This window comes from Nerophis ophidion, linkage group LG19, assembly GCF_033978795.1.
Source record: "Nerophis ophidion isolate RoL-2023_Sa linkage group LG19, RoL_Noph_v1.0, whole genome shotgun sequence".
In the NCBI taxonomy this organism is placed as follows: Eukaryota; Metazoa; Chordata; class Actinopteri; order Syngnathiformes; family Syngnathidae; genus Nerophis; species Nerophis ophidion.
The window spans coordinates 46,359,570-46,371,119 of record NC_084629.1 but is presented as its reverse complement, the minus strand read 5'-3'; the positions used below and the strand labels follow the sequence as shown (position 1 = coordinate 46,371,119).

At 42.2% G+C, this 11,550-nt stretch overlaps 1 protein-coding gene across 1 annotated transcript in view; it reads right to left on the bottom strand.

The window, feature by feature from the left end:
- The window catches only part of LOC133538477 (matrix-remodeling-associated protein 5-like), a 44,519-nt gene that overhangs the window by 30,216 nt on the left and 2,753 nt on the right, over nucleotides 1–11,550 (bottom strand). The window contains exons 2-5 of the mRNA XM_061880132.1: nucleotides 8,718–8,910; nucleotides 6,775–6,904; nucleotides 4,959–5,200; nucleotides 2,887–3,038 (exon numbers count right to left, since the gene is read on the bottom strand). Of these exons, the coding sequence (XP_061736116.1) occupies nucleotides 2,887–3,038; nucleotides 4,959–5,200; nucleotides 6,775–6,904; nucleotides 8,718–8,910 (717 nt within the window). The remainder of the gene's footprint in view (nucleotides 1–2,886; nucleotides 3,039–4,958; nucleotides 5,201–6,774; nucleotides 6,905–8,717; nucleotides 8,911–11,550) is intronic.

The window sequence follows — 11,550 nt, the reverse complement described above, 5'->3', positions numbered from 1 at the left end:
ACGACGACATGCAAGTGACAAATTAAGCAATGGCCGTTTTTGAAGGACAACATGCAAGTGACAAAATAAGCAATGGCCATTTTTGAAGGACTACATGCAAGTGACAAAATAAGCAATGACCGTTATTGAACGACTACATGCAAGTGACAAAATAAGCAATGGTTGTTTTTGAAGGACAACATGCAAGTGACAAAATAAGCAATGGCCGTTTTTGAAGGACAACATTCATGCAAGTGACAAAATAAGCAATGGCCGTTTTTGAAGGACAACATGCAAGTACAAAAATAAGCAATGACCGTTATTGAAGGACTACATGCAAGTGACAAAATAAGCAATGGCCGTTTTTGAAGGACAACATGCAAGTTGCAAAAATAAGCAATGGCCGTTTTTGAAGGACAACATGCAAGATGCAAAATAAGCAATGGCCGTTTTTGAAGGACAACATGCAAGTTGCAAAAGTAAGCAATGGCCGTTTTTGAAGGACAACATGCAAGTGACAAAATAAGCAGTGGCTGTTTTTGAAAGACAACATACAAGTTGCAAAATAAGCAAAGGCCGTTTTTGAAGGACAACATAAACAATGACGGTTTTTTGAAGGACAAAATGCAAGTGAAAAAATAAGCAATGGCCGTTTTTTGAAGGACAACCTGCAAGTGACAAAATAAGCAATGACCGTTTTTGAAGGACAACATGCAAGTGACAAAATAAACAATGACCGTTTTTGAAGGACAACATTCATCCAAGTGACAAAACAAGCAATGGCCGTTTTTGAAGGACAACATACAAGTGCAAAAATAAGCAACGACCATTATTGAAGGACTACATGCAAGTGACAAAATAAGCAATGGCTGTTTTTGAAGGACAACATGCAAGTCACAAAATAAACAATGGCCGTTATTGAAGGACAACATGCAAGTGACAAAATAAACAATGACCGTTTTTGAAGGACAACATGCAAGTGACAAATAAGCAATGGCCGTTTTTGAAGGACAACATGCAAGTGACAAAATAAGCAATGGCCATTTTTGAAGGACAACATGCAAGTGACAAATAAGCAATGGCCGTTTTTGAAGGACAACATGCAAGTGACAAAATAAGCAAAGGCCGTTTTTGAAGGACAACATAAACAATGACGGTTTTTGAAGGACAACATGCAAGTGACAAAGGAGCAATGGCCGTTTTTGAAGGACAACATGGAAGTGACAAAATAAGCAATGGCCGTTTTTGAAGGACAACATGCAAGTGACAAAATAAGCAATGGCCGTTTTTGAAGGACAACATGCAAGTTGCAGAATAAGCAATGGCTGTTTTTGAAGGACAACATGCAAGTCACAAAATAAGCAATGGCCCTATTTGAAGGACAACATGCAAGTTGCAAAACAAGCAATGGCCGTTTTTGAAGGACAAAATGCAAGTGACATAATAAGTAATGGCCGTTTTTGAAGGACAACATGCAAGTGACAAAATAAGCAATGGCCGTTTTTGAAGGACAACATGCAAGTGACAAAATAAGCAATGGCCGTATTTGAAGGACAACATGCAAGTCATAAAATAAGCAATGGCTGTTTTTGATGGACAACATACAAGTGCAAAAATAAGCAATGGCCGTTTTTGAAGGACAACATGCAGCGACAAAATAAGCAATGGCCGTTTTTGAAGGACAACATACAAGTCGCAAAAATAAGCATTGGCCGTTTTTGAAGGACAACATGCAATTGCAAAAATAAGCAATTGCCGTTATTGAAGGACAACATGCAAGTGACAAAATAAGCAATTGCCGTTATTGAAGGACAACATGCAAGTGACAAAATAAGCAATGGCCGTTTTTGAAGGACAACATGCAAGTGACAAAATAAGCAATGGCCGTTTTTGAAGGACAACATGCAAGTTGCAAAATAAGCAATGGCTGTTTTTGAAGGACAACATGCAAGTCACAAAATAAGCAATGGCCCTATTTGAAGGACAACATGCAAGTTGCAAAACAAGCAATGGCCGTTTTTGAAGGACAAAATGCGAGTCACAAAATAAGCAATGGCCGTTTTTGAAGGTCAACATGCATGTGACATAATAAGTAATGGCCGTTTTTGAAGGACAACATGCAAGTGACAAAATAAGCAATGGCCGTTTTTGAAGGACAACATGCAAGTGACAAAATAAGCAATGGGCGTTTTTGAAGGACAACATGCAAGTCATAAAATAAGCAATGGCTGTTTTTGATGGACAACATGCAAGTGCAAAAATAAGCAATGGCCGTTTTTGAAGGACAACATGCAGCGACAAAATAAGCAATGGCCGTTTTTGAAGGACAACATACAAGTCGCAAAAATAAGCATTGGCCGTTTTTGAAGGACAACATGCAATTGCAAAAATAAGCAATTGCCGTTATTGAAGGACAACATGCAAGTGACAAAATAAGCAATTGCCGTTATTGAAGGACAACATGCAAGTGACAAAATAAGCAATGGCCGTTTTTGAAGGACAACATGCAAGCGACAAAATAAGCAATGGCCGTTTTTGAAGGACAACATGCAAGTGCAAAAATAAGCAATTGCCGTTTTTGAAGGACAACATGCAAGCGACAAAATAAGCATTGGCCGTTTTTGAAGGACAACATACAAGTCGCAAAAATAAGCAATGGCCGTTTTTGAAGGACAACATGGAAATGACAAAATAAGCAATGGCCGTTTTTGAAGGACAACATGCAAGTGACAAAACAAGCAATGGCCGTTTTTGAAGGACAACATGCAAGTCACAAAACAAGCAATGGCCGTATTTGAAGGAAAACATGCAAGTGACTAAATAAGAAATGGCCGTTATTGAAGGACAACATGCAAAGTGACCACATTGTTAGGAAAATTGGAACCTTATCTACTGAATGATAGTAACCTCGGTGAACAAAATGCCAGGCGGGGAACCAACTCATCCTGCAGTCGCAGCTCCAGGGGTTGGCATGCAGTGATAGTGTTTCCAGCATGGGGGCCGTCTTAAAGGTGGCCCCTGGCAGGGTGCTTAGACTGTTGTTGGACACGTCCAAGTGCCTGCATGGAAATAAAAGAGATGGAATACATTAATGCTGCAGTAAGAGGCCATAAGGTGAACCGGGAAAAAGTGTCTGGAAAGTGATTTTCGTTCCCACGTCTGGGCACTACTCTTTTTTTTAGCATTTTTGCATTGACAATGCCATTGTGGACATGAGGTTAAAAGTTCTCCGTAAAATATCCCGGCAGTTTTTTTTAGAGCCATAAATGTATTAAAATAAGAATTACAAAAAAACGAACATTTTAGGCAACTGAAACAGAATCTCTCTGACAAATTGACATTAATACATATACTAACCCTGTTTCCATATGAGTTGGGAAATTGTGTTAGATGTAAATATAAACAGAATACAATGATTTGCAAATCCTTTTCAAGCCATATTCAGTTGAATATGCTACAAAGACAACATATTTGATGTTCAAACTCATAAACTTTTTTATTTTGCAAATAATCATTAACTTTAGATTTTGAGTCCAGCAACACGTGACAAAGAAGTTGGGAAAGGTGGCAATATATACCGATAAAGTTGAGGAATGCTCATCAAACACTTATATGGAACATCCCACAGGTGTGCAGGCTAATTGGGAACAGGTGGGTGCCATGATTGGGTATAAAAAAGGTTTCCTTAAAAAATGCTCAGTCTTTCACAAGAAAGGATGGGGCGAGGTACACCCCTTTGTCCACAACTGTGTGAGCAAATAGTCAAACAGTTTAAGAACAACCTTTCTCAAAGTGCAATTGCAAGAAATTTAGGGATTTCAACATCTACGCTCCATAATATCATCAAAAGGTTCAGAGAATCTGGAGAAATCACTCCACGTAAGCGGCATGGCCGGAAACCAACATTGAATGACCGTGACCTTCCATCCCTCAGACGGCACTGTATCAAAAACCAACATCAATCTCTAAAGGATATCACCACATGGGTTCAGGAACACTTCAGAAAACCACTGTCACTAAATACAGTTTGTCGCTATATCTGTAAGTGCAAGTTTAAAACTCCACTATGCAAAGCGAAAGCCATTTATCAACAACATCCAGAAACGCCACCGGCTTCTCTGGGCCCGAGTTCATCTAAAACGGACTGATGCAAAGTGGAAAAGTGTTCTGTGGTCTGACGAGTCCACATTTCAAATTGTTTTTGAAAATATTCGACATGGTGTCATCCGGACCAAATGGGAAGCGAACCATCCAGAGTTTTATTGACGCAAAGTTGAAAAGCCAGCATGTGTGATGGTATGGGGGTGCATTGGTGCCCAAGGCATGGGTATCTTACACATCTGTGAAGGCACCATTAATGCTGAAAGGTACATACAGGTTTTGGAACAACATATGCTGCCATCTAAGCGCCGTCTTTTTCATGGACGCCCCTGCTTATTTCAGCAAGCCACATTCAGTACATGTTACAACAGCGTGGCTTCGTAAAAAAAGAGTGCGGGTATTTTCCTGGCCAGCCTGCAGTCCAGACCTGTCTCCCATGGAAAATGTGTGGCGCATTATGAAGCGTAAAATACGACAGCGGAGACCCCGGACTTTTGAACGATTGAAGCTCTACATAAAACAAGAATGGGAAAGAATCCACTTTCAAAGCTTCAACAGTTAGTTTCCTCAGTTCCCAAACGTTTATTGAGTGTTGTTAAAAGAAAAGGTGATGTAACACAGTGGTGAACATGCCCTTTCCCAACTACTCTGGCACGTGTTGCAGCCATGAAATTCTAAGTTAATTATTATCAGTTTGAACATCAAATATGTTGTCTTTGTAGCATATTCAACTGAATATGGCTTGAAAAGGATTTGCAAATCATTGTATTCTGTTTATATTTACATCTAACACCATTTCCCAACTCACATGGAAACGGGGTTTGTATACACCAGAATTTTAGAGTCCAAACAAAGCCACTTGTGGACTTGCTACTGACCTGAGTGTAGAAAAGTAGTAAGTGTTGAGTAGGGAAATTGTGCAGAGAGCGTGGGGATGAAGCTGCTGCAGCCTGTTTCCTTGCAGACGGAGCAGACGGAGGCTTGGCAGCTGCAGCAAAGCCCGGGGGTGGATGTACTGGAGACGGTTGTGATCCAAGTACAAACGCAGTAGCGAGGTTAGGCCAGAGAAAGTCCGGGATGAAGGGATCTCTGTCAGCTTGTTGTAGCTTAGTTTAAGAATCTGTGAAGGAGCAGATGGTGATATCAAACAAGAGATAATACCGCAATACACAGTAAAGTACTTTTGCTTCGCTATGTAACTTTGATTTTTAAGGTAATCATTTTTAATGTAAAACCGTCATTTTTACCGCTGGATGATCAAAAACCGTACTCATTATGGGGAAAACCGTGCTTGTTAGCAGGAGACGGATCAAGATTTTAACACACATTGTAAGTCGGAAAAAAACGAAGAAAATCTGAAATATATTTGTTTATATATGTACAGAGATAGGGAAGCGCGGTGGTACAGGGGTTAGTCCATCTGCCTCTCAATATGAAGATCCTGAGTCGTCATGAGTTCAATCCCGGGCTCGGGATCTTTCTGTGTGGAGTTTGCATGTTCTCCCCGTGACTGCGTGGGTTCCCTCCGGGTACTCCGGCTTCCTCCCACCTCCAAAGACATGCACCTGGGGATAGGCCCCTCCCACCTCCAAAGACATGCACCTGGGGATAGGCCCCTCCCACCTCCAAAGACATGCACCTGGGGATAGGCCCCTCCCACCTCCAAAGACATGCACCTGGGGATAGGCCCCTCCCACCTCCAAAGACATGCACCTGGGGATAGGCCCCTCCCACCTTCAAACACATGCACCTGTGGATAGGTTGATTGGCAACACTAAATGGTCCCTAGTGTGTGAATGTTGTCTGTCTATCTGTGTTGGCCCTGTGATGAGGTGGTGACTTGTCCAGGGTGTACGGCGCCTTCCGCCCGAGTGCACCTGAGATAGGCACCAGTGCCCTCCACGCACCCCAAAGGGAATAAGCTGTAGAAAATGGATGGATGGATGGATGGATGTTTATTTAAATTTCATTATCATATTAATGTTTACATTTAACAATCATATTTAAAATTTCACATTTATATTTAACATTTATTTTACATATATATATATATATATATAAAATATAGATATATATATATTTGTGAACAAATGCGTGAGCACATTGTTGAACATTTTAAGAACAATATTTCTCAACGGCTGTTATGGGTGGCTGAGGGGAGGTGACGGCAACAGACACCAGGGAATTTATTTTATATATATATATACATATATAGGGACGGTATGTATATATATTGGCAAATTTTTGATAGAAATATTATTGATTAATACATTTCCCTGAAGAGCAGGGAAACCTCCAAAACAGGCTTGTGGGGATGACATAGGTTCTACATTTTTTCTTGACCTAACTTATATATATACGTATATATATATATACATATATAATGTGGCTTATTTTTAGAACCCAGACACTTCTGGTTCCCTGGGACCAAACTTTAGGGAAACCCTAAGAGTTAAAAAAAAATCAATAAATTGTATTGGCTTTGAAACTCAAACATCTCAAACTGATTTCTACATGCTTTCATTTTTCATTGTGCAGCCCTCAGTAGAAACAGTTTGGACACCCCTGACCTGCCCAATCTAGATTGGAATCTGCCATATGACAGAATGCATCTTATTTTCCTGGGATCGGGGTTCGACAAGAACCAGCCCGTGATCATTTACCAGTGATGTATTGCTTCTTGTCCCCACTCACCTGCAGCGCTGTCAGGTCTCTAAACAGTGCATCCGGCAGCTGGTGGATGTCATTGCTGTGCAGCATCAAAAGCTCTAACCTCTGTAACCCGGCCAGTGAGGTGTCATTGATCCTGCCGATGCTGTTGAACCTACATGTGCACCCCAAGCCCCACCGGGATAAAAAACAAAAACAAAACAATTTACTATCATTTTTTTTTTTTTTTTACAAACCCTGTTTCCATATGAGTTGGGAAATTGTGTTAGATGTAAATATAAACAGAATACAATGATTTGCAAATCCTTTTCAACCCATATTCAGTTGAATATGCTACAATGACAAGATATTTGATATTCAAACTCATAAACGTTACTGTTTTTGCAAATAATAATTAAACTGGCGGCATTTCTGGATGTTGTTGATAAATGGCTTTCGCATGTACCTTTCAGCATTAATGGTGCCTTCACAGATGTGTAAATTACCCATGCCTTGGACACTAATGCACCCCCATAAGTCACATATGTGGTCCGCTCCAAGGTTCTCATAGTCCTCATTTTCACCGACGTCCCACTGGGTGTGAGTTTTCCTTGCCCTTATGTGGGCCTACCGAGGATGTGGTAGTGGTTTGTGCAGCCCTTTGAGACACTAGTGATTTAGGGCTATATAAATGAACATTGATTGATTAATTGATACTATCACATATGCTGGCTTTTAAATGGGTTGTACTTGTATAGCGCTTTTCTACCTTCAAGGTACTCAAAGCGCTTTGACACTACTTCCACATTTACCCATTCACACACACATTCACACACTGATGGAGGGAGCTGCCATGCAAGGCGCCAACCAGCACCCATCAGGAGCAAGGGTGAAGTGTCTTGCTCAGGACACAACGGACGTGACGAGGTTGGTACTAGGTGGGAATTGAACCAGGGACCCTCGGGTTGCGGACGGCCACTTTCCCACTGCGCCACGCAGTGGGAGAGTGGCTGTGCGTGTTCATCGATAACAGAGTGTTATCGACGAACTTTGCGTCGATAAAAGTCTGGATGGTTCGCTTCCCCTTTGGTCCGGATGACACAATGTCGAATATTTCCAAAAACAAATTGAAATGTGGACTCGTCAGACCACAGAACACTTTTCCACTTTGCATCAGTCCATCTTAGATGATCTCGAGCCCAGAGAAGCCAACAGAGTCTCTGGATGTTGTTGATAAATGGCTTTTGCTTTGCATAGTAGAGCTTTAACTTGCACTTACAGATGTAGCAACAAACTGTATTTAGTGACAGTGGTTTTCTGAAGTGTTCCTGAGCCCGTGTGGTGATATCCTTTAGAGATTGATGTCGGTTTTTGATACAGTGCCATCTGAGGGATCGAAGGTCATGGTCATTCAATGTTGGTTTCCGGCCATGCCGCTTAAGTGGAGTGATTTCTCCAGATTCTCTGAACCTTTTGATGATATTATGGAGCGTAGATGTTGAAATCCCTACATTTCTTGCAATTGCACTTTGAGAAAGGTTGCTCTTAAACTGTTTGACTATTTGCTCACGCAGTTGTGGACAAAGGGTGCTCAGTCTTTCTTGTGAAAGACTGAGCCTGCACACCTGTGGAATGTTCAAAATAAGTGTTTGATGAGCATTACTCAACTTTATCAGTATTTATTGCCACCTTTCCCAACTTCTTTGTCACGTGTTGCTGGCCTCAATTTCTAAAGTTAATGATTATTTGCACACAAAAAAAAATGTTTATCAGTTTGAACATCAAATATGTTGTCTTTGTAGCATATTCAACTGAATATGGCTTGAAAAGGATTTGCAAATCATTGTATTCTGTTTATATTTACATCTAACACAATTTCCCGACTCATATGGAAACGGGGTTTGTAGTTTCACTCTGCTGTGGTTCGACACTTCCTCTCCACAGTAAACACCACACAGCATTTGACAAAGTTGGCGTGAGGCCGTTACCCCAAGTTGATGCGGCGTGTGTGCGCAGGCAGCCCGGGCGGGACGGTGAGCAGGGAGCGGAAAGTGCAGTGGACTTCGTTGGCCTGGTAGCAGTTGCAACTCCTGGGACAGGCCTGGCCCCCCTGAGCCAGGAGGGCCGAGAGCGCGGCGGCCAGGATGCACACGCCGCCGGGAGACATCTTCGAGGTTGGCACTGATGAGACGATAAAGACCTCGTTGATTTGGTTTTTATTTGCAAGACTTTTTAATTTGCGCGGGGCTTTTGGAGGCGGAGCGACACATGGCCCTTCGTATGTTTTGGCACGGCCCCGTGTTGTTGCACCTGTCCTAAAATAAACACAACTGCGTGCCTGCCAGACTAATTCACCTCACATCTGGTGCATAACACATACTTGCCAACCTTGAGACCTCCGATTTCGGGAGGTGGGGTGGGGGGCGTGGTCGGGGGTGGAGCTGAGGCCTGGTTGGGGGCGTGGTTTGGGCGGGCCGTGGTTAAGAGGGGAGGAGTATATTTACATCTACAATTCACCAACTCCAGTATTTCATATATTTATATTTATATGTGTGAATTGTGATGTGAATTATATTTATATAGCGCTTTTCTCAAGTGACTCAAAGCGCTCTACATAGTGACACCCAATATCTAAGTTACATTTAAACCAGTGTGAGTGGCACTGGGAGCGGGTGGGTAAAGTGTCTTGCCCAAGGACACAACGGCAGTAACTAGGATGGCACAAGCGGGAATCGAACCTGCAACCCTCAAGTTGCTGGCACGGCCACTCTACCAACCCAGTATGAAATACTTGACTTTCAGTGAAGTCTAGCTATATATATTTATTCTATTACACATATAAATAAAATAAATAGTTGAATTTCAGACGGCACCTATCAAATACACAGTAAAAAAAACACAGTTGTTTTACTAACTGTACTGTTCTTGCTGGTTACAAAAAAAAACCAACAACAACACTTACCTTTCACTATTTGAGTAACATTTGTTCTGCCGTTTGCGTACTGGCGAGAGTCACTTGCCGTCAGGTGCACAACACCACATAAATCGTTGGCCAATCAAAAAGCAACCCCATAACGCTATAGCCAACATTCACCAGGAGATGGCGACAGACAACATAGAATCACTCTATTACAGACGGTGTCGCCATGGCTGTAACTTCCTCGTTTTTCTGCTTCGTCTCCTCGTGTGTGAAGTTTTTAATTAAAATCCGTAGATGTTGTAACGTGATTGGGCAGGCAAGCTGTTTATATAAAAGGAAAGCGGACGTGAAAACAGGCTGTCCCCACTCAGGTTCGTATGGAGCTCGAGGGGGCGTGTCCTCCAGCTACGCTGAAATTTCGGGAGATTTTTGGGAGAAAATTTCTTCCGGGAAGTTTTCAGGAGAGGCGCTGAATTTCGGGAGTCTCCCGGAAAATCCGGGAGGGTTGGCAAGTATGGGATAACATTAAGTACAGGCACATGATAGAATAGATCAGGGGTCTCAAATATGCGGTCCGCGGGCGAATTGCGGCCCGCGAGACGTTATTTTGCGGCCCGCACTTCAATATGACAATTTATTGTAGGTGCGGCCCGCGAGTTTAATATGAACGGAGCTTGCCAACGTTCCCAATTTTTCCGGGAGTACCCTTAATTTCAAGGCATCCATTCTCTAGAAATCCCTGCCGATTTTTACCCAACCAACAATACTACATCCTGTACAGATAGCGTGCAAGCCCAGTTATTTTTTGCATCTGGCTATGCAGTGGACACGTGTGATGTTGCAAGACATATTTGATCAACAGCTACACAGGTCACACTAAGGGTGGCCGTAAAAAAAAACAATTTGACACTGGTACAAATATGCGCCAGACTGTGAACCCACACCAAACAAGAATGACAAACACATTTAAGGACAACATCTGCACCGTAATACAACATAAACACAACAAAACAAATACCCAGAATCCCATGCAGCCCTAACATTACACACACCACCGCTACCACCAACCCCCCACACCCCCACCCTCCCTACTTGCGTCGGTTGAAGTGGTGTATATTGTTGTACGGGAAAGTTAGGGCTGCAAGGTGTTCTGGGTATTTATTCTCTTGTGTTTAAGTTGTGTTAGGGTGCAGATGTTCTCCCAAAATGTGTTTGTCATTTTTGTTTGGTGTGGGTTCACAGTGTGGCGCATATTTGTAACAGTGAAGTGAATTATATTTATATAGCGCTTTTCTCTAGTGACTCAAAGCGCTTTACATAGTGAAACCCAATATCTAAGTTACATTTAAACCAGTGTGGGTGGCACTGGGAGCAGGTGGGTAAAGTGTCTTGCCCAAGGACACAACGGCAGTGACTAGGATGGCGGAAGCGGGAATCGAACCTGCAACCCTCAAGTTGCTGGCACGGCTGCTCTACCAACCGAGCTATACCGCCCCAGTGATAAAGTTGTTCATGCGGCCCCCCTCTGTGTGACTTTATTATGCATTTTCGGTAGGTGCGACTTATACTCCGGAGCGACTTATACTCCGAAAAAAAAAAAAAAATGATATAAAAATAACCAAAAACTTGTTGAAAAATGAACAAGTGATTCAATTGTAAATAAAGATTTCTACACATAGAAGTAATCATCACGTTCAAGTGCCCTCTTTGGGGATTGTAATAGATATCCATCTGGATTCATGTGTCATGTCTGTTGATCATGCTTTTGTTTGGCCATGTGCTGTTTGTTTTTTGGACTCATTAGTTCCTGGTTGTGCACTCTTGCTTGTTTTGTTTCCACGACTACTCATTAGTTTCTCACGTTTTGCACTCGCGCAGCTGTCACTAATCAGGTCGGTATT